General features: G+C 39.1%; 1 protein-coding gene across 3 annotated transcripts in view; it reads left to right on the top strand.

Annotated features, from left to right (window-relative positions):
• Positions 1-4,062: 4,062 nt before the first annotated feature.
• Positions 4,063-23,402, top strand: part of KYNU (kynureninase) — a 57,507-nt gene continuing 38,167 nt past the window's right edge. For all 3 annotated transcript variants that reach the window (XR_010610821.1, XM_065671281.1, XM_065671280.1), the window contains exons 1-4: positions 4,063-4,143; positions 10,016-10,205; positions 14,605-14,725; positions 21,362-21,444. Coding sequence is in view for 2 of the 3 variants with exons in the window: in XM_065671281.1 (XP_065527353.1) it covers positions 10,037-10,205; positions 14,605-14,725; positions 21,362-21,444 (373 nt within the window). In the remaining variant the exon portion in view is untranslated. The remainder of the gene's footprint in view (positions 4,144-10,015; positions 10,206-14,604; positions 14,726-21,361; positions 21,445-23,402) is intronic.

Raw genomic sequence — 23,402 nt, 5'->3', positions numbered from 1 at the left:
ATTTTTTTTTATAGAAACTCTAAGAATAAATTTTAAAGGAAAAATAATATGTTTTAGGACTCAGAAGAAAGAAATTTAAATGGTAACTGAATCAGAGCCTGAAGAAAAACTATATTAGAAGCAGGTCACATAACAGGGAAAAAATCCATATGTATTGCAGGAGGTGTGCCTAACAGTCTAATGTAAAGGAAATAGGGAAGAATGCTTCAGACAAGCAAGAAGATTTCAGGAGGTCACTTAGGCCACCCAAAAGGCAGCCAGTAATTCAGCAGGAGCTATTAATATCTGCTCCATAAATAGAAAAATCCCCACAATCCAAACAGCAAACCCTGGATCATAGTTATGGAAAGTTAACTCCTTAAGGTAAAGCTAAATGTACTGAGCGAGTTTTTTTCGGTCTTTACCAGAAGACTGAAAGTCCGAATTGCACAACCAAAGTGATCAACTGCTGCAAGTAAGCCAAATATGCATGTTCCCTAAAGGGAACTTCAGGGAAGCAAAATACCACTTCAGAAGCAAAATATAACTCTCTAGTGTCTGGGAAGGAAGAGAACAAAGTAAATGGGAGCAGGTATAGGGAATCCTGATCAAGCAGGGTTTAAATGTGGCCTGAGGTAAAAAGTGCATTTTTTAGGCAGAGCAGAAGTGTTAATAGGGTAGAGAGCAAAGAGAAGCAATAAGAAAGCTGATAGAAGGAAGAAATCCAAAGGTTTTATGCTGTTGTTTACCAAGCCATTGGTGTTAGGCCTGAGACCTGCACCGTGCCATCATAAGGTTTGGAAGGTATGCTTTGAAAAATAGCTATGGGGCTTGCCTTATAAATATAGGCAACCTTAGTTTTTGTAAGCATCTCTGTGCTGAGTGAAGCTCTGCGCTGCAGGTGCAGTGTGTGCTGCTCAGACACGTTGTTGCCTTGCTGCTCCATTTCAGACTGTAGAAGCCACAGCATTTTTCTCCCTCAGGCTATTCTGGGCCACCTCATCGTAGGTAAGGATGCCTTTTTCTGATAAAGAGGATCTTTCTGTTTTTGCTGGATCACTTTAACCTCTTGCCAGTGAGAGTGCTCTGGGCTAGCAGGGCCAAGGCAAGCTTTCATGACCCGAGGAACCATGTGTCCTGGCATCCCCCCGGCATGGAGTGGCTTGCTTTAGGGCGCCGTTGGTTATTTATTGTTGTCACATGTCTTGAGAAGAAGGCATGTGTTTTATCAAATTTATTTATTACAAGCTTTATTGGTGTTCCTGTGGAAAAGCTCACACAGTTTCTTTCAGTCAGGGGACAATGCTCCCATGACAAGGGCTCAAACGTGCTTCAGTGAGCCTGGAGCTGGCAGTGACAGATGCCAGGCGGGTATCATAATGGTTAGGGTGAACGATGAGATAAAGCAGTATCAGTATGCTTGTGGACGTGTCTGGCAGTTAGTGGCTTAACATGGTTAAGCACCTCGTCTGGATGAGCTGGGGAGACTGCTGGTATGAGAAATATGTTTGCCTGTCCAACCCTTAATTCCTTCTTTGGCCCATGTACCCCATACAACCCTTGCTTCCAGACATATGGAGTTCATCTTCCCAAAAATCTGCAAATCCTTTTTCAATTTTATTTTATTTTTATTTCTTTTTATTTTCTTTTTTTTTTTTTCTTTTCTCTAAAATGTCTGTCAAATGTCACTGCCTCTCCATCACTCACCTAACAGCTCCTTTGAGAGGGTGATGGCAGGGCTGCTCTATACTGAGCTTTATGCCTTCTCTCAGCCTCATCAGCCAGTGCCTGCTGGGACTTCGGCTGTCTCTTGTGGCCTTACCCCCTTGTACACTGGTCTCCCTGTGGCTTGCAGTGCCTTCTCCTCCCTTACCAGCCCTCTGGTTGCTTCACAGAATCACAGGAAAAAAAATGCAGACCATTAGATTAGTTCTGCAGCTAAAAATGGTACCAAGAAGAAATGTTTTCTGATTTTCAAGCCTTGAATTTAAAGGCAAAAGATTTTGTCTTTGTTTTTCTTTCATTTAATCTGAAGAGTTAAGAAGAATAGCTGGGAAGAAGGGGGTCAATATTCCTACTCTCATTAAAGTCTATAAACACGTGGCCTTTGCAAGCTAGCTGCCTTCCTGCCACCATTGACAATCAAAGGTAAAATTCAGGAGAATGCAGTGAGAAAATTTTCACTCTATTGTTTGTGTAGTTTTATTTCCACAGTCAAAATGAAAAGTTCCAGTGCATTTCATCTTGGGTTGACCTAAATAGCCAATTAAACAAGAAATAAATACCCTTTTGGGATTAGTTAGAGATTGAATCCCTCTTGCCTCAGTAGCTGAATCTCCTGCTTCTCTTTCTTAGCCCGAATTCCTAGTGATACAGTTTCCTGAGCAGCAGTCCTGTTGTCTTGCTGGTGGAGTGAACAAGACAAGTTAGTGGGAAGTACAAAAAATCATCTGACAATGCAAAACAGGGTAATAATACTCCAGGAATGGATGGATAGAGGTTAGCTTTATTTTGTGTCAAGTGCTTTGTGTGATTGTTGTTTTTTTTTCTTCTAGCAAAGATGAAAAGTTACAGCTCAAGAGTGTAAAATATATTGGTGCTTACTTAAAATGGAAATGCAGATAATAAACAAGCATTACTGCGGGGATCTGTGCATGCGGAACACCAGGATATAGTTGTATCTCAAAATTACATTTTTAGTCGATGACTCTGACCACTTTGCCCCCATAGTTCTCTATTTCTCCTCATTTGGGTTTTTTTTTCAGTTTCCCTGTCCATCACCCTCCCGCCAACTTCAGGGGCTGAGTAGAGCAAAACTATTTTTGTTGCTTCCAGATGATTACATTCTAGCTATGTGTAGGAATGGGTGTCATTCAAGTTTGAATTGAGGGGATTGGGCTAACATGACTGGTTTGCAATAACGTTTAGAAAGAGTAAAGAGAGATATTAGCTTTGTTCTTTAATTTCCCCTCTAATTTTTCTGTTTTCCGCCCTGGTGAATCCATGTTCTATGTAAGTTCCCACCACTCCCTCTGTCATGCAGCTGTGAACATTGCTAACTTCTGTTATGCTATTGATCTGCTCCTCCACTAAAGTGAAAGATTTTGGTTCTAAACCATTTTCATTATAATTATGTGTGTATTCTTGTACCTATATGGGAGAAGAGTGCCTTCTTAATTTAATCAGAGCTTTAAATTTTGCCCGGGTGTCAAATGTGTGTGTGGGGGGGAGCCAAAAACAACAGTAACAAAAACCGCGATACATATATACATCTGGTTTTTGGTTAACTCTCAGAGGTCATATGTTTGGTTGCTGTGTAGGTCAAAGTCTGGAGTAGCAGGCACGTGACTGTTTCTTCATACAACGCTAAGCATTTGCACAAGAATTTCATCATCCTCTCTCAGGACAGCTGCCAACTGCTGGGTAATGTGGTTTCACTGTGGAGGGGGAAAACAGTTTTGTATGTAAAATTACATTTAACACCATAGCACTTCTTGACATGAAGGTCAATGTATGCCTAAATTACTCTTAAGTAACTGAGTTTATTATAGTTCTTGTCTGTCACATTCCCTTACTGCAGCTGTGACACTGTGCTACGTAACTTATTTAATTATACAGTTGTGTTTCTGTTGTTGGGTAAGCTATGAATGTTTAGATTTTCTTTCTCTGCAATTCTGAAATTTAAATAAATTCACTGAAGTGTATTTAACCTGAAGTAATCTAGAATGTGCACTGCTTTGGGCTATGCTTTTTAGGAACTTTCTTCTCCGAAATTGTGCCCATGAAAGAAATTTTGTCTGTGTGAAGATGGGAAGGAGAATCAGCCCTTATGTGCTGTGCATTTCTGTGGTTTTCCTTTGGTTTTTAAAGCAACTTCAATTCAGAGTGCTATTAGTGCTTTCAGTGGGTGGATTTTGACAGCATGGACCTGTACTGCAATCTTGTATGCTTATATATGTGCACACCACTGGTTTTCCTTCCAAAGAGTTCATTTGGACACTAACCTGAAAATATCAAAGGTTTGTTGGCTGAGCTGCATTTAGCGACCTGTTAAACAGCTGTTGGAGAGCAGAAAGTTCAGGACATTGGACGTTTGCTCTGAGGATATTGATACAGCTTTTTAGTCAGGGATTCATTGTCAGCACCGTGCTGGGTAGAAAGACTGTAAGTAACATCTTGGAATATTTAAAGAAAATGTTAAAGGGGGGGCAAGGGGACTTCACAGTTTTCTCAGATTTTTGGTTTGGTTTGGTTTTTCTAATTTTTTTTTGCAGACATCAATATACAATTATAGACAGAGGGGTAGATTTATAGAAATATGGTAAGTGGATCGAAAAGTAGGGCAAATTATCAGTCTTATAATTAAGCCTAATGGACCTTCTTGTGTGACTTTGGTAAGATGGCTTGCTAATATTCGCACCTTTTTTTCTGTTCAGTCAGTAAATTATGCATAAAGGACAAAACAGGATATTTGTCACTTGTGTCTGACTAATGCTCACCTATTGTCTTTTATAGTTTTAAAATGGGAGATGAAGCAGTGAGGCTGGTATCTGCTGATAAAATATTCAATAATGACTGTTTCCTTAATTTAAATTGCATACAGTCTTTCTGAAAATGAAAGATTGCCAACAGACATTGGTGAATTCTTTATATTGCATCAGTGTGCAGTACAGGAAAATTCTCTGGAAGAGTTAAAAGAGCTAAGCAAAAAAAAAACAACTGACTTGGTCATCTATATTTATTATGTCACAAAGTGTAATAAAGTTTCGAGGAAAGGAAGAAAAAAACACCTGAATGCCTTTTTTTTTTTTTTTTTTTTAGAGTGGGTGGTGAAGGCAAGTCATTTCACTTAAAATTGTGATTATTTTTACTGTAAGTTGTCTGAAAAAAAAATCATGATAAGGAGTAGTGTTTATTTGACGCCCCAGGGCAGCCTTAGCTGCAGGGATTATGAGATTGTCGAGTTTGAGATCCCCAGGACAGTGACAAGGGCACACAGCAAGTTTGCTGCCCTGGATTTCAAGAGAGCAGACTTTGGCCTCTTCAGGAACCTGCTCTGTAAGGCTCCATGGGATAAAGCCCTGGAAGGCAGGGCTGCTGGCCGATATTCAAGGATTACCTGCTCCAAGCTCAGGAGTTTTGCATCCCAACAAGAAGGAAATGGGGCAAGGCCAGGAGACCTTCATGGATGGATAAGGAACAACTGAGGAATCTCAGAAGGAAAAAAGAAGCTTATAGAAAGTGGAAGTGAGGACAGGTGGCCGGGGAAGAATACAGGGATGTTGTCCAGGAAGCTAGGGATCAGGTCAGGAAAGCTAAAGCCCAGTTAGAATTGAGTCTGGCCAGGGACATCAAAGATATCAGCAATATCAGGAAAGGCATCTATAGATATGTTTCTCACAAAAGACAGATTAGGAATAACGCAGGCCCTCTCTGGAAGAAAATGGGAGAACTGGCTACCCTGAATTTGGAGAAGGCTGAGGTTCTCAATGACTTCTTTGCCTTAGTCTTCACAGGTAAGTGCTTTAGCCAAGCCACTCAAGACTTGGAAGGCAGATGCAGGGATTATGAAAACGAAGAGCTGAGGCTCATCGTAGGAGACATTCAAGTGTGAGAACCTAAGAACCTGAATGCACAAGTCCACGGGACCTGATGAAATCCATCTGCAGGTCCTGAGGGAGCTGGCAAATGAAGTTGCTAAGTCACTGCCCATCATATTTGAAAAATTGTGACACTCAGATGAAGTTCCTGACAACTGGAAAAAGGGCAATATAAACCCCATTTTCAAGAATGGGAAAATGGATGATCCAGGGAATTACAGACCAGTCAGCCTTACCTCTGTGAGACTATACTTCTGGTGTCCTCAGCATAAGAAAGACATGGAACTGTTGGAACAAGTCCAGAGGAGGGCCACAAGGATGATCAGGGGGATGATAAGGGCCATGAGGATGATAAGCGCCTCCTATATGAAGACAGGCTGAGAAAATTGGGGCTGTTTAGCCTGGAGAATAGAAGTCTGCATGGAGACCTCATAGCAGCCTTCCAGTATCTGAAGAGGGCCTACAGGGATAGCAGAGAGGTTCTTTTTATCAGGGACTGTACAATAGGACAAGGGGAAATGGGTTTAAACTTAAACAAGGGAAGTTCAGGTTAGATATAAGGAAGAAGTTCTTTACTGTGAGGGTGGTGAGGCACTGGGACAGGCTGCCCAAAGAAGTGGTAAATGCTCCATCCCTGGCAATGTTCAGTGACAGGTTGGGCAGAGCCTTGGGGGACGTGGTCCAGTAGGAGGCCTCATAGGAGGCCTCCCTGCCCTTGGCAGGGGGGTTGTAACTAGATGTTCTTAAGGTCCTTTCCAACCCTAACCCTAAGCATTCTATAATTCTATGGTTCTCAAGGTGGGAATTACATTTTAGACTGATGCGTCTGAATTTCAATTTGAAGAGGATATGGAATATAGCTTTTGGCTAAATGAAGATAATTGGATGGAATAAAGGTTGCTGTTCTTATACAAATGTATTTCCTCTACATGTAGAAACCAACAAATGACTCATGAACTACTGTAAAATAATCTCATGGGACTCTCTTCTTCAGCAATTAAAAATCCAACAATTTCAGTAGGAAAAAAAAAACCCAACAAAACCAAACTAAAACCCCAAACAATTCCGGTATTCCCTCTCTGTGAAGCCTAATTCCCACTCAAAGGCAAAAATCTTTTCTTATTCTGGTCTCAGAATTGGATCTCTGGGATTTCATTCCTCAGTAGGATTTTGATTGATTTTATTTTAGTTGTTTTATCTTATTTCATAATGCTTGTATTAAATCAGATACCTCTGAGCACTTAATCATTTTTGGCTTCTAGATTTTTGTATTTGTGATTATATTTGCTGTCAAAATTTAATATAAATAAGAATCAGAGTAAATGTAAGTCATTGATCAGATGCAGCAAACTGCAGCAAACTACAGCAATGACAGGGAACCAAAAGCCTGACCCAGGAGTTTTTGTCCATAATAGAGACACCTACTGACTTCACTGGGGTTTGTGTTAGGCCTCAAATGGAAACAGAAACCATCTATGCTTGCCAGACAGGTCAGTGGATGACCTGGAATATGACAGTCATAAATCCACTGTAATAACTTTGTGTCATTATAGAAAAATTGTGACTAGTAAGACAAACGTTAGGATGCTGTGCTCTGTTCACATGGTGTAAGCAGAGAATCTGCTGACCAGATGAGAGTGATCTGGTGTACAGAACCAAACTTCAAGCACCCTTATAACCCATCTCCTGATCATAAATTACAGGAGAAATAGCTGGCATTGCCTGTATGGACCCCAGGAGATAAACATTAGAGCATCCCAAACCTTCCTCATAGGCTGTGTACAGGAGAGGGTGATGGGAGTATCAACACTGCCTGGTCTCTCTCTTAGGAACTGAAGGAAGTGAGCATCACTGAACAAATATTCCTAACTCAAGTGAGCTATGCGCTTAGAGAGGTTAAAGGATGACTCCTCTTACTTCAGGATGACTTCTCTTACTTCAGGAGCTATGTCACTGGGGAGCAAAAAAAGACATTAGCTCAGGTGGGAAGGGTTTTCTACCTATGTAGAAAAGAATGCACAGATTACTCTGTGGTCCTTTTATCTGGAAGAAGACAGACTTGAATTACATCCCCTTCTGCAAGGATTGATGCCATATTTTTCTTTGAATGCTCATTATTAAAAATAGAAGACTAGATCTTGATTGTGTGAGTATGTAGTGGACATGCTTTAATCAGAATGCCCGTACTAGTATTGTAAATCAAAGAAGTAAGGCCTTGGAAACAAAAAGTAGTTTTACTTTCCAAGTGCCTATTTCAAGATTTCTTGAAAAGAAACCCTGATTTACTCATTAAGCCCATGGGTTCTTAAAATTGGTAATTTGGAGAAGTGAAACTGAAGTTATCTTACAGTGTCTTTAGATTATAACGATGTGCCTGTATCAGTGATGGCTACAGTGTCCATGACCCTAGCACGTATTGACTCCAGCCAGCTCAGGCACTTTATCATCGCACCCAACTGCTTGTCTGGGTGCAGCCCTCTGCCTCTTAGAAATCTTGAAAAGCTCTGAGAAACAAGATGTTAAAATATCTTTTTTCAAGCATTTTTGAAATTTTATTTTCCTTTTTACCAGCTAAGGGATGATTAGGATAAATGAGTGGGAATGATAAATTTGGTGACAATAAGAAGGTGTGAAAAACCTGTGTGGGGACAGCACAAAAATAGGATATCTCCAGTAACTCCCAGGAAAGGTGAACATTAGCTAAATGAAAACTGTGGTCTTAAAGAGCTCGACTGGCTTTTTTTTGTTTGTTTGTTTTGTTGTTTTTTTTTAACTCTGTGTGCTAGTGGGAAAGGAAAAACTGCTACTGTGTAAGATACTGAGTCTTCAGAGGAAAAAGAAAATGTTCTTATTGTAAACTAAATGATAGCAAATTGAACCAGGAAACTAGCACCATGCTGTGGTGTTTGGCTAAACAGGTTTGGTTAAATTGAAACTAATGATGCTGTGCTTGCTAGGGCTTTATATTTCAATGCCAACTGTTTTCCTTCCATTATGTATCAATGAAGCATTCCTAGATGGTCTTGAGAGGCTGGCATAAAAAATTTGATTAAAAAACACTAATCTGCATTTATGGATTCGTTGTGAAATAATTAATACAAATGTGTCATAAAGGATTTAAAACAAACAAACAAACAAACTTGGAATATACCATCACACGCATTCTCAGAATCCCTCTTCTACAACAAAACAAGCTAGGGTAAGTGACAATGAATGTAATGCTCATTTGGCCACAACCCACATAACTGTCAGTGTTCTATCCATAGCTTTCTGGATAACTATCTGTAGTATACTACTGTCTTTAAGAAAAGATAGCTGGTACTTATGGAGGTTGTGTACTTAAAGTTTTCTTTCTCATACAGATAGAAAAAGCCATATTCTCTAGTAGCTCTGTGCTGCATAGTATGTGCTAATCTGACCTATTTCGCCTATATGCTGGAGTTTTTCTGTTGTACCAAAACTCTTGGGGATGTTTGAAAGGCAGGGATTATTGTCCAACTATACAGTTCCCTAAACTGGGCCAACCACCATGCACCTCCATGAACCCCTTGAGTTCCTTCTGCAACAGAACGCAGCAGGCAGCACTGATGAAGATTTGCCCTGAAGTGCAGAGTACATGTCATAAATTTTCTTTGCCAATATATTTGTAAAGTCAAGTGCAGCAATGCTATCTTGAACATCATGGTGTATGTCTCTGAGCATTACAGGTACATAACTCCATTTCTTATCAAGATCAATGAGCTTGTAAATTTTGCAGCTAGTTTTGGGTATCCTGTTGGAACCTATGATCTGTCATGTGTGCAGCTTGACTTCTCTTCTTCCCCAAGGCAAACAGTTAAAGCACCAGGATATTTGTTATATATATATATATGTATATGAAATGTTAATTAAAGTTTCTGGTCTTGAAATCTACATTTGTAATGATGTCTCTGTCTGCCATGTGTATCCTGCCCTTGTACCTGAGCACAGCTGTACACAAATACACACTCCTATTTTTAAGGCAGAAAAGCTGGAAGATGCTGAACGTTGCACAGCCTGGAAACACCTTCAGTGGAGTTTGCACCTGCTATTTTCAGGAGCACAGACTGCAAAAACAATAATACTGTCTCTGGCTTTGACATCTCAAAATTGTGAATGACATTTTAGCGCTTGTAACTGCTATCGGTCTGGTGGGAGAAATTAGAAGTTCTGATATAGCTTATAAGGGGAAGAACATTGTATCTACGAGAAAAAAAAGGCGTTTTGGGGTTACAGCAATATGTTGCTTTGGTAATACTTGAATTGATCAGTTTTACCATTATTCAAATACTTCACTTTTTAAAAGCTTTAAATCAAGTAAATTTTGGTCTTGAATGATGTGGCTTTAGTGGCTGTTTATCAGCCACTTGTGAATATTCGTACTGCAGAAGCTAAACTGTGGCATTTTTCATTTTAAGGTGAAATTGAATGACCTGAAAATGGATTCATCTTCTCCTGTGTTACCAGCAACCATTTTAGAACAAACTGCCTTGCAGCTAGGATGCAGTCCTGCAGACAAGAAACTTGCTTTTCACTTAGATGAAGAAGATGAGTTAAAGCATCTTCGTGAATGTTTCTGTATCCCAAAAGTCAAGGATCTGCCTCCAAGTGAGAATTATAATTAGAAAGGAAGTGGGGGGAAAGGGTGGGGTTTCACATCTTTAGCATATGTTTATCACAAATCTTTGGAAATCATTGTCACTTATGAGATAATTGAGCAATTGCAGTCATATCTGAGCACAGTATGTCCCTGGTGTTGCTAAATCAATCCATCAACTTATTCTAGCACCAAAAGCTTTATGCTCTCATTTCCTTCCTGAATAAAATGTGAGGATATGGTACTTACATGGTGCTTATGCTGTCAGTCAGCTGCTTTGAACAATATAGTGGCTGATTGAAAATTATAGGCAGAAGCATTTCTATCTAATGGTTTGAAATGGCAATGTTGCTTACAATAGTTCAGAGCAGTTGCTTCCTTTGTATAATATAGTTTGGTGTTATCTATCTAGTTATAATTATTTAAGTTAATGAAAAAGGCGATACATATATTAACATTTACGCCTCATTGCTGGTAGTAGAAATGATTTTTGTCCTGAGGCCAAATAAAAGACTGGGCCTCAGAACAAATAATTGATCTGAGCGAATAATTCATAATAAACCCTTTTATTTGAAGATCTTTCCCACTTTCCTCATGATTGCCTGCAAGTAGATAACTGCATATTTATTCAATGTAGCCATGCAAAGTGATTCTTGAATTTTTTTCTGCTTTATTCCTGATCTGTCAGTTGTTTTAAGGAGCCTGTTTCATGCCTGGGCATGTTATGCAGGCGGGAGGAGTGCATGGAATGGCTGGCATTATGGGAGGGAAGCATTTGCTTTGGTTTAGCACCCCCAGCCCACTGAAAGTACAGAACATTTCCTTGGGTTTTTTTGTACCTGTTGCTGCTGTGTCTGGCCAAAACCATGCAGGGAAACCCAGTGGGAGCACCCATCTATGGAGCCAGCATGGCTCTTCTCCTGCTTCCCTAAGTCTTGTCTGGGTTTACTTTCAGGTCACGTGTCAAATACATGGGCAGTAAAAACTGTGTGATACCCCTGTGACAGTTTTTAATTATTTCCTTTCAACCTCCATTATTGTTTTTCAATTTCTATAATATTTAGATCCAAAGATTGCTGATATTTTGTAGGGGTTTGTTTGTTTGCTTGTTTGTTTGTTTGTTTTTCCCTACAGTTACTATAATGGTTAGTCCTGAGGATATGGATATGTAAGTTTCAGTGAAGGTAAGCAGTCTACAAAGTAGTACCAGTTGAACAGCACACAGAACCTACCATTCCTGTGTTCCCAAAATGAGCGGTTTTATTCCTCCTCATTTTCCCTTGTCTTTCTTTTCTGTGCTTTGGCTGTCATCAGGAACAGCTTCCCTGCTGAAAAACAGCAGGAGGGTAAATATATATGTATTTACATTGTGTCTATACCATAGAGACAGATCTCCTATGACATTTATCTGAGCACAGGAGCTAGATAACATGCTTCTGAAGATAAGTGTCATTACAGATATTAGCCATCAAATATTCTTTATATATTTACATAAAACATTACAATAAGGTTTTAAAATGTGGCCTTGCAAGCAGCAGACAAGAACATCCATAGGAAAAAACTGTAAGGTGGTGTACATAAAAATATTTAGAAAGTCATCATAAGAGTTTAATTTAGTTATCAACTTAGAAACTGTCACAGCTGTTTATTTATTGTATCAATCAAGTGGAAACCACTAGCAGACTAACTCCCTGGCAAATCTTTGAGGTTTTTCTGTGCAACCATGAGGGACAGGGCTCAGGTGACAAAATAAGATGACAACAGAAGATTTAGAGAAATGTTTGAATCTCCTCTCTCTTCTCCAAGCTGACAACAAAGTCTCTTTAATATTCTCTCATGCATTGCAGCATGGAGGTAAGAATGACTGGATGTTGGCAGTTGGGCACCAAATCCCAAATCTGATTAAGGCTATGGCTTGTGCTTTGTAAGCTTGTAAATGAATAGAGCATCATTTGTATTTCTTGGGAATAAAAAGATACCCCGGTGTGAAAGTGTTGAGCTATATTTCCCTGAAGAGATGGTTAAAGGAAGTGGTTAACTGTATAAATCTGTCTTCTTTTTTGGAGGGCTTGAGATGGGGTAGAGGAAGTTGTGAAAGAAGTGGTCTTTTATCCTTCAGCAAAGGATAGGACATTTGTATGTATAAGCAGATTTAGTCCTTCCTTTCTGGATAGTAAAGACATTGAATTTTTTCCTTTTTTTTTTTTTTTTAACTGAATATTTCTGAAAATAAACTTGCATTTTCTAGAAACTGTAGAAATACCTCTTTAATGTAGACAAATGGGTATAATCAGTATGCTCAGCAATGTATGCCATTAGATTTGACCAGTTTGCACGAATCTGAGTAGGTGTGGAAATAATTTATAATGTATTTAATCTTAATGTAAATTATTGTTAATGTATTTTTTTAATTCAGGCTACTCTAAGGACGCATTTCAATAGTAATCTCCTGTTTGTTTTACACCAGTCTTTATTTCATGAGTTGTGCTTATTTCCTATTTGACATGCAATCTATATTGAAATATTCAATCACAGCTCCTCCAGAAATAAAAAAGGTCAATACTGTGAAAAGTAAGGGTAAAGTAATTTGGGGAAAGACAAGTGCTAGTCTTTATACAACAAATATGTTACTGTAAAGAATATCACAGTGACCAGGGAATGTTGGAGCACAAGAACGTGCTGGTCAGGAGAAGCTGTGAAATGACAAAAATGCTGCAAAAAACAAGCCTAGTTTGGGAAGCAGCAGTGGTCCAAAATGAGTCTTTTAACGATGTTAGAGAGAGGAAATTAAACTTTATTTCATGAAAAAGAGTATGGCCTTATATAGAGTTGATAACATGTGAAAAAAGAATATCCAGTGTAGCAGGTGTATAAGCAGAAAAATACACTTTATCAAAGTTGCAATACTGTATCTCTCCAACAGTGACCCTGTGGAGAGGACTGTGGCGCAAGAAAAGCTAACTTTTTAATAATTCCTTACTTCTTTTAATGCTTAATTGGAGCAAAAAGAGTATTTGTGAGATTAATCTCCAAATACTTGAGCAAAGGCCCTTCTGTCTATTCCCAATGAGATAGTATTATTGTGTTTTTTCATAGGAAACGAACTGTTAATAGAACCAATCTAGGAACATGGATAATATTCATGCCTCTCTGTTTTCATTCATATTAGAATAGAAATGAAAACCAGACGTAGCATCTGTAAAACAGATTAGGTTGAAATAGATCTCTGAGTTATGCTTTTTAAAAGCTTCTAAAGCTTTAATTAAGAAATTACCCGAGTTGTCTATACTTCTGAAAAAAGTGTTTCTGGTGAAGTTCAGTAAGTTGGCAATTGTTAATATAAAAAATAGTAAGAAATCTTTCCCAAGCATCCATTTTATTTTTCAGACAGAAATGCAACCTTATCATTCATTTCTAGTATATATCTTAACATGTACATTAATTTGCTCTTTCTTCTGAGGTATATCCATTATATTTACAGAAAATATTAGTGTTAGCTTTTGGGGTATTGTAAGCATAGGTATAGATGAATGCAAATTAATTACTACTTCTAGTAGGTCATTATCACTTGTCCCTCTAAGAATCTCTAACATGAGAAATAATACAAAAAGGCAATGTTTGTATTGATAGATGATGACATTGGGTAATTAGATTGTTCACAATCTCACTAGAGCTAGTATTTTTAAATTTCTAAGGCCTTGCTTTTCTCCTAATCTTTGAAAGGATTTGTCAACATAGATTTCCTCTTCCTCCTCAGGTAATGATAATGACATGAAGTGCAGCCCACAGTATATGCTGACAAGACAAGACCTTCTGAGATTGCCTTGAAATATTCTGTGCAATGACTACATTTTTCTAAATAGTGATTTAATCATGCAGGGAGAACTTACATGAAAGATACAGATTTACCTAATCTTAACTTTTATTAAATGCAAAATTCAAGTAATTTCACAACTCAGTGTAGGAATACAATGAGGATGGAAGAAAAGTGTTCAGAAAAATGCTCCTTATTCATTCACCATTTGTTACAGACCTGACAAAATCAGTGCCAGAGGCTGCTTCCCAGGCAGCCCCAGGAGACCTGGGGATTTGATGCTGCCTGAACTCATGTTAGCTCCAGAACAGGTACAGGTGGACCCAGCCGAAAACTGCAGAAGGATGAGGTGAATAATTTCTTGCAAGTTGCCCAGCTGTCCTCCTCCTTAGATCCTTTTGCAGGGTCATCTGTGTGGTCTCTGTGGAGGAAGGTCAGGATGTGGCACTTCTGTTCACATGTGAAGACCATGAAGTCCCAGGGACATGTGGAGTGGGCAGAGCTCTGGGTGGTGGCACATGTGTGCATGTGGACATATGCTGTCCCTCCTGGGCTCACACCCCTGTGTATGTTATTTCTGTGATTTCCCTCCACAGCTGATCTGGGCCTGGTGAATGGAGAGGAAAGCTGTATATACTTTGCTGGGAATTCTCTTGGGCTCCAGCCAAGAAAAGTGAAAACTTACTTGGATGAAGAACTGGACAAGTGGGCTCGAATGTGAGTTACACCATGGGGTATGAGAGATACTAACCCATGCTTCAAATGAGCACTTCATTTTATTTTGAGATCTGCCTTGGAAATGTGTGAATAGAAGAATAGTGTGTTAAAACCACTACAGCCCAGCGGTAAAACATGTTCAGTGTTTCCCTAGCACTATTTATGTCTCCTTGTAAAGGTATGAGCCATAAAACAGACAAAGAGAAACTTCCAGCTGCTATAACCTGTGCTGTGCACAGATGCTCTGCTTTGGCTCATCTGAGGGACCTGCACAGTTTAACCATCCCCATCCAATTGCTACTTGTGCTTATACACAAGAGATACAAAGTCATTTGGTTGCTGCTGCTTGCTAATGAATGTGATTCAATTTCAGACCCCATGATTTTCTAATTAGTAGTTTTAACTGCATGTAATTCACCCTGCAGGCCTTGCAATGGGCAGTCCATTGGAATAGCACCTAGCACAGGTGGTGTTACTACCAGTGCTGGCAGGTTTTTGGCTCCTCTTAAACGGGGTCTCTGCCTGACAAGTTCATTTTATTTAGAAAGTCGCCCTGTCTTTTCGGTAACATCTTGGGGAGGAACTGAGTGGTTGCAACAAGCTCTACCAGACACCATGTAAGAGAGATAGGAGGACAAAGGAGAGACAACTTTCAGCATTGCAGGAAAGGGAAATAGTCATCATAGGAAATGGGAAGCTTTTTAATATATAGGGAGGAAAAAAGCTTTTTTTTTTTTTTAATTGTTATTATATTTGGTTTCCATAGAGAGTTTGTTCTTTGAGGTGCCCAGTACCTGCTTAAGCACCTGCTGCAGGGATGAATAAAGAAAAAGGTAAATAAAAACCATAGAACTGAAGATGGGAAAGGAAAATGACATCCAGAGGAGTGAGTGAGCTGGACAAGAGACAAACACTTTCATAGGGTACAGTATATGTGTGAAACAGATGTGGTTTTGTGGTGAGAGAGCAGAGGAAATATGGGAAGGCAGAAGAGAGAAAAACTAATTCTGCTAACTAGGCAGCCTTGTTTCAGTAGAAATGGTCTAGATGGGGGCTTTGCAATGTAAATATGCAAGCTCTGTAGCTGCTCTTTCACTTGTTAATATATGAACACTGTTGGTTAATACAAACGGTTTACTGTTTCCTGTCTGTTACTTACGTTCTTATAAGTGAGAAGGTTGAGAATGAATATGAATTTTGGGAAGTAATTGTGCTTCCTGGTTATTCATTCAGCATGGTGCTGCAGTTTGTCCAGTCTTTTGAAAAAATTGTCCATTCCTGTCTGGTTATCCTACTTTAGCAAGAAAACAGGTGAGCTCTTTCAAAAAGTGAAAGTCAGTATTCTTAGCTGTTAGTGATGCATGCAGTTGGAGTGCAAACATATTTCGGCTTCTTCACTCTGCCTTTTCACTGGTTTACTTCCATTCTTATGTTTGTCTTTGCTACAGGAAAGGATTTTTTTTTTTTCCTCAGTGATTAAAAAATCCCGAAAGAGTAGGCATCATATTTCTCCAGAAGATCAAAAGCGCCTCCAGTAGCTTTATCTAAGGGGCAAGTACGGCTGAACATGACTTCAAGCCATAAGAAGAGAGGAAGCAAACCTAGAAAGGTTGTTTGATAAAAAATACAGCTTGGCCCCAAACACTTTACCCAGAATAAATCAGGCAGTTTAAAAACAAACAAAACCCCTAACCAAACAAAGAGACTCAAAACACAAGACAAACCGAAACTGAAATCAACAAAACCCCTGGAATAAATACTCAGCTAGTTGCAGGTGCATCTAATCAACTGAGAAAGTCAGGGTAAGGTCAAACCTAATTAGAACAGAGCAAGACAGGATGCTGTGGACTCCAAAGGATCACGTGGTTGGAGATGTAGAAATGAGTACTTTTATTCCAGGTACTAAGAACAGCTTAGCAAAATCTAGTCTAAGGTAGTAGCTGTTAGCAGCAGAAGCATGTTCAATGGCTCATGTGCTGGCAGTGTGGAATTTACTGCCTGTGGTTTAGATAAATAAGTAGTGAAAGTCTAAGAAATTGCATGCAAATTAGGTACATCCTTCAAGTCAGCAATTACATAGATTCTGGCTTTCTTATAAATTGGTTTATTGCATTTTCTGGTTTTTGTGTCTTGGGACTCATCCGAAATAGCTACTAGTCTATTTAAGCGGTTTTCACTGTTTCTAATTAATGGTAAGAGTGAAAAAGAAGAATATGCAGTAGCTGTGGTCAAGGGCAGGGAAGCTTGTAGATTCAGCTCTATGTAGTGATGGCAATTAATTAGGGAAAGGCCTGGAGAGAAAAAGGTCTTCTCATGCATTTCTTGTGTTCCCTCTTACAATGTCACTGTCCCTTCTACCTAGGCCCAGCTTTAAATGGTGGGCTATAGCTTTCTTCTCTTACATCATCTTCCTCACATATATTTTCTGGTTTGGTATTCTTAATCCTTTTCTTTTGTTTTTTTTTTTTTAGATCTGAAAGACCAAAGTTCAAGTGACTTGCTTGGTTGGAGAAAGGCCTATAGGTGCTTTGCAGTGTCCTGTTTTGCCTTTCCACCACCAGAACTGTTTAAGTAACTAATGTTTTTTATAGAATCATTATTGCCTGCAAACATACTTGCTGCAGTGGGCAATGTATCTTATGTCTGAGTAGCTCATTAAAGTGGACTATTAAACAGAAGGGAGTATGTCATAGCTGATTGTTATGCCCGTGTGAGGGGCTATTGTCATAGCCAGTTGTTATGCACTTGTGAGGGGCTATCAGGGTGATTGTGGAGCAGAGAACCTGCTGTGTGGAAATCTTGAGGATTAGAGTTGTTTAGCTGAGCAAAAATAAGACTGAAAGGAAAAATGATCTCAATGTATTAAGGGGTAAACCTTGTGGGGGGGAAGGGGCCACTTACGTGAAATAACATGCTGGCACAGTAGGTATAAACTAGGAATTAATAAACTGAGCCTAGAACAAAATATTTATATATATGCTTTTAAGCACTGAAGCAATCTGGCAACAGGCTTCTGATGTGAACACAATAGACAAAACCTTCAAGTCTGTGGAAGGCTTTATAATATAACATCTAAGGCAACAAAGACTGTTTTCACAGAGTTGAGAAGTATCTTTGGTTCTATGTGCTGAATTAATCCTGCAAGATATAGCAGCCCTGCAAGCAGGACTGCAACTTGGTGGGGCTTGGTTATGTCCTGTTTGACAAGCCCACTTCTGCCATTCTGCAGCAGTCATCTCTGCATTGTACCTTTCATCAGGCTGTATGTCAGAGCTGTAAACGCCTGGTTTAATACCCTGAGATTTTTAGGTTTGCCTTCTATCTAATGCTTCAAAAAGGTCTTTTTTCTTTGGATATTATCTTCCTTCCTTTTGTCTGTTTCTTTGCTTGAAACCATGGTCAAACTTAAAAAGTCTGTGTTGGCTTATTAAATACCTTGCATCAGTTTTGGCAAAGAAGCAAGAATGAAATTTCCACTTGAACAAGATTTGGATGAGCACAGAAGATTTCTGAAGCTGGCAATTAATTTAAATCCCTTTTCCCACCACCTTTGAAACTCTGGGATCATATCAGAAAATGTTTCTAGCTCCCCTAGTGTGCTTTAAATCAACAATGAGTAAAATGTGGCATTGTGATTCCTTGCCAAACTGAAAAAAAAAGAAAAAGAAACAAGTGGTAACCGACTAAAAATTAATTTGGACAATGAAAAACTGTCACAGTAGTTTAAGAAATAGTTCTGTTTGTATGAAGTTTTATGATTTGATGAGCTACATTTTGTATTCATTAATTTGGGTACCTTGATTTAAATCTCTTCTGCTACCTAGGGTGCAGTGGAAATAAAGTGAGACATAGGCTGTCCATGTCTGAGGAGAATGCCAGAAGTGCTGCAGTTGTGTCCTTAAAGATTATTACCCCCATTGCCTACCAGAGCTGAGAGAGGGGTGCCATAATATACAGAGATATAAATTCTCTGAGGCAGAGCATAGAATTTTACAACCTAAGTGTAATATGATGTATTGTGCCGTCAGCAAAGTCTACAGAGTTTCATGTGATTAAAATAAAAAAAGTGTCCAAGAATATGCCTTTAGCTACCATTTTAGCTGCAATAATTTTTGTCTCTTGGCATTTATATTGGCCATCAAGAGGGAGGCAAGCTGTAAACTGTGTTGTAATAGTAATAATAACAATAATAATAATATGAATAACAATAAATGCTGGCTCTTCCTTTTTTCAATATACTTAAATTTGCATGTTTTCTTCTTAAAATAAGATATTCTCATGGCCAACATATCATACCTGTTTTCACAATAACCTGGAAATTCGTTCCGAAATTTTGTTAATTCTGTGTGCTGGTAGAATGATCTTTCATTAGTAAATTCCCATTAGAAGGACACTAATGGCTATAACATCAGAGAAAGTTAATGAAAGAGAATCCCATAGGTAGTTAGGGCTTCTTTTTTCCATCTTATTATGTTTGGTATCCTCTTTCAGAAATACAGATCCCTTTGGGCTGGCAAGCACAGAAAATCTTTGTGGTTTTTATTTATTTTTTTATTTAATTTAACATTCTGTATTATCCCAAGTCCCTTGATCACTGTATTACAGTTAAGAATAAGAAGGGAAATTAGCAATAAACGTCTTGCTGTTTGTGAAATATGTGTGACTGTCTTTAGGGAACGCAGCTGTGTTATAGCTTATAGAAGGGAGGAACTTTTAGCACTAATCCTGCCCCTTACCACATTTTCTCTCCTACCCACCTACTGCCTTTATTCCTCATCTGTGTAATGTTCTTGTAAATGAGTGCTATTTCATACTTCCCACTTTCTGCTATCAAAGTCTCATCAGAGAGCAATTCTAAAACAGGGAGAAATAGTCAGCTAGTGTACCGTGACCTTATGCATATTAGGGTTTGGCATCCTCCTTGTCATCTGTATGGTGCTGGACTTGTTGAACGTAGGGAAGTTATTTTATCTGTAAGAGCTGTTCAGTTGTACCAGTGCCCTTCTTCAGCTGCTGACCTAAACTAATGGTATTTTGCAAGGATGAGAAATATGAAGTGGTTAATACAAATTGTGCTTTTTGCAGCAGTTCCTCTGTTCTTTAGGACTAGGACTGTGGTTCTTTTGGAAATATATCCAGGAGGTGTGAATTAGACCCTAGTCAATCAGAAAGAGTCTGACTATGAAATATTCAGGTAATTTGTGAGGGAGACACAATGAAATTCTACCTGGGAAGGGAAAGTACAAGGTGGATAGGGAAAACCAATATTTTAAAAGTGAGGTAGTGTCTCATACACCCTCCTTTCTCATGTCTTAATCTGCCAGATGTCCTCTTAAGATTTTGAGTGAACATTGTGGGCCTGTTCTTCTTTAAAAGGTTTATTACTTGTTTGGTTTTCTTTTTTTTTTCCCTTTTTTTTTTTTTTTTTTTTGAGGAGGGGGTTTTGTTTGTTTGTTCATTTGGTTTTTTCCCTCATCCCAGCTCTTAGAGCTTCTTATTTGCTCTCTACTCAGTATTCAGTTTTGACCCTGTTTTGAAACTGCTTCATGTTTGGTTTGCCTCAACCTACATGCAGCCTGGTATTTCTGACTCCACTAGTACCCTGTGGTGCTCAGCAAGTATGAAAATCATCCATTGTGAGATGGATGCCCAGAGCAATGTTCCCCTGGATTAGCAGCTTTATTACTTTTCTCAATCTGCCTTCGTTTGTATTTAAATCTGTATGCTACATTCTGCATGTTCAAGAATCTTTACAACTTTTGATTTATATATGCATGATGGCTATCTTAGAAGCTTACTTCTCTGTCACAGTTGAAGCAAAAATTAGTTCAGAGCACTTAATCCAGAACCACATGTACATAAGTGTCATTTTGGAGCAGTGACGTATTCAGGTTTAAGGTGACTCTGTGATTCACTGGACAGGAACAGTTTGCAGAATTAAGTTTTTAAACACTCTCTGTCAAACTCAAAAACTTTATGGATGCTTAGATCTAGAACAATTTGGCAGGGAGAAGATAAGCAGTAAGGCCTAGCGAGCAGCTCTGTTTGTTCAGGTACTTCCCTGCATATACCTTAAGTACTTGCTGGTTTATGCATAAGGGTGAGTTCAGACAGGAGATTCAGGAGGACAGAAATTGTTTCTGACAAGAAATACTTCCATCTGCAGTAAGGCAGTATTCCAGCCTACCATCCGCTGCATGATACAATGCTCAGGTAGAAATGCAGGTGGAGTAACTGCCGGGTGAGCTTTGTGTGGTTTATATGAGCTGGGGTTAGCAGGGTGCCATCCTGCACTGGGCACCACCGTGTCATCTCCTGGTATGCCTGTTCTTGAAGTCATCTTGTACTCACACAGCAACTTCAAGGGGACTTGTGAAAAAGTTATCATATTTAATTTTGGGGGATTTCTAGAGGAATTTTTTTTTTTTGCAAAAATAGTTTTCAAGCATCCAAAAACCTGTCAGAAACCAACAAATTAATTGCATTTCCTGTGAGCTTTAATGGCATGATAAAAATGCTGTGTTCAGCTTAGGTGTCTCCTCCTTCTCCCTCCTCCAAATGTAGGGTCTCCAAATCAGGTGCTTTTCTTAGAACTGATTCAGAGCATGTTTTCATCATTTGCCTCTTCCTTTTCAGAGGTGTTCATGGCCATTTCAATGGTCAGCGCCCGTGGGCTTTGGCAGATGAGTGCATCCTGGACCTGATGGCTGAACTGGTTGGTAGGTGTGAACTGCTGTAGAAACTCCTTCTCTGGAAAAGGAAACCCGTTTGGGTTCTTTTCAGACTGAAAGTCCTGAAACTCTGTAACCAGAAATTAGTTCCTTGCATTCCATTGTTTTAAAGTAGTTTTCCTGAGTGCCTTGTGTATGGAGTAACACTTTACTTTAAGACTGCAAGCAATTTAAGAGATGAAAGTTTGTGATAATATATGAGCATATACATATCATGAAACTAAATGCAGCAAAGGGGTTTTTTGGAACATCATAAACCACTTTGTCTACACATGAAGCCCTCTTCAAGGGCACTTGGCACTATAGATTCTCAGTCGCTCTCCTAAAAGTAAACCAATGAATTTTCACCTTTGAAAAATTATTTATATCTAGACAATCTCTGCTTTTCCTCCCTTCCTTACCACTAAATCCAGTCTCATATGAGAATTGATTATGTCAATGAAGCAGATAACTAGGGCAGGACCTGCTATTTGTAAGTTCTCATTACCCTGCTGTACCCCTTGAAGAGTCTGCAGTGCTGCAGGACCTTGTAAGTAAATACTTCTGGTTATTCTAGAGACTGAGAAGGAGCCCTGGAGACTTCTGTTGAATTCACCAGTCATAGAAGCAGTTGCGTGAGTCTGAATGCAAATTTCCTTAGTCACCTCTTACTCTAACCTGTGTGTAGTTGCTGAAATAATCTTTCACTGTAATTTCCTTCAGAGCTGTTGCTGTGAGAATGGGGAAGAGAAATGATCTTGGCAGGGTGTCTCTCGAACTCTTTTTCTCCCTAGCACTTAGAGCTCTTGTCAAGGTTAGGTTAGTAGATTTTAGTGAGATTTGGCCAGTATTTCAATTTAGCTGTTGAAGGCAACTTTCTATACTGACTGTCAAAACTGAATTATCATGTGTTCATTTGTGCCATCACTAAGGAAAAATATTACTGTTAAGTTGACCTACTGTACATGGGATATTGTCTCATAATTTCTCTTTCAACTATAGGCAAGTGTTTAATGACAAAGTTATGGTTTTTCTCCTTCAAGAGAAGCAAATGGGAACTGTACAACTGGAAACAGAGACGTTAAGGAATGTTTCATGACAACTTTATATATTTACAAATAAAGTCACTTCCCAACTTCTTCATGAAATTTTCAAATAGCTAAAATATGGGACATTATTGTTGGAGCAGAATAAATATAAGAAAATATTGTTGTAGTTGGTCTATCCATAATGTCAGCACTAAGATATCACAAATATGAGCGTGGCTACACCAGACGTCACTAGACAAGTGGTGCACAAAAATAGTTGCTCACCAGTCGCTGGCCGATGCTTAGCCTGTCTCTGAGCAGCAATCAGCAGCTCCTGGCCAACTCCCCTCACTTTCTATACCGAGTGTAGCATACTGTGATACGGAATACCTCTTTGGCTAGTTTGGGTCAGGTGTCCTGGCTGAGCTTCCTCCAGGCTTCTTGTGCCCCTCCTCACTGTCATAGTAATGGGACACTGAAAAGTCCTTGGTTAGGGTAAGATCTACTCAGCAGCTAAAACATCAGTGTGTTATCAACATTATCCTCATACTAAATCCAAACCACAGACTGTACCAGCTACTAGGAAGAAAATTATCTCTATCCCAGCCAAAACCAGGACACTTTTCTTGCTTTCATTACGCTCAAGGTCATGCTCAGTACTTTCATCCATTAACACAGAACATAAAAATGTGAGAATATAAAAGGATAGAGGGTGTTGAAATGCTGAATGCAGGTGATGTAAGAATTTCTCTAGTTTGACCAATCTTTCCTGGCAAGTGGATGTTCTTGTTCTGGTAGGGTATAACTGGTAAGCTGGAGGCAGGTGAGGAAGTGTAACTTGTCATGCAACTAGCCTGGTGCCTAGTAAGGCCTTTTGAAATTAAAACCTTGAATTTAATTAAATGGATGTCTGAGAATTTCTCTTATGTCTTAATAGAA

This window comes from Lathamus discolor, chromosome 3, assembly GCF_037157495.1.
Source record: "Lathamus discolor isolate bLatDis1 chromosome 3, bLatDis1.hap1, whole genome shotgun sequence".
In the NCBI taxonomy this organism is placed as follows: Eukaryota; Metazoa; Chordata; class Aves; order Psittaciformes; family Psittacidae; genus Lathamus; species Lathamus discolor.
The sequence above is the reverse complement of the archived record's forward strand: the minus strand, read 5'-3'. Positions and strand labels throughout refer to the sequence as shown.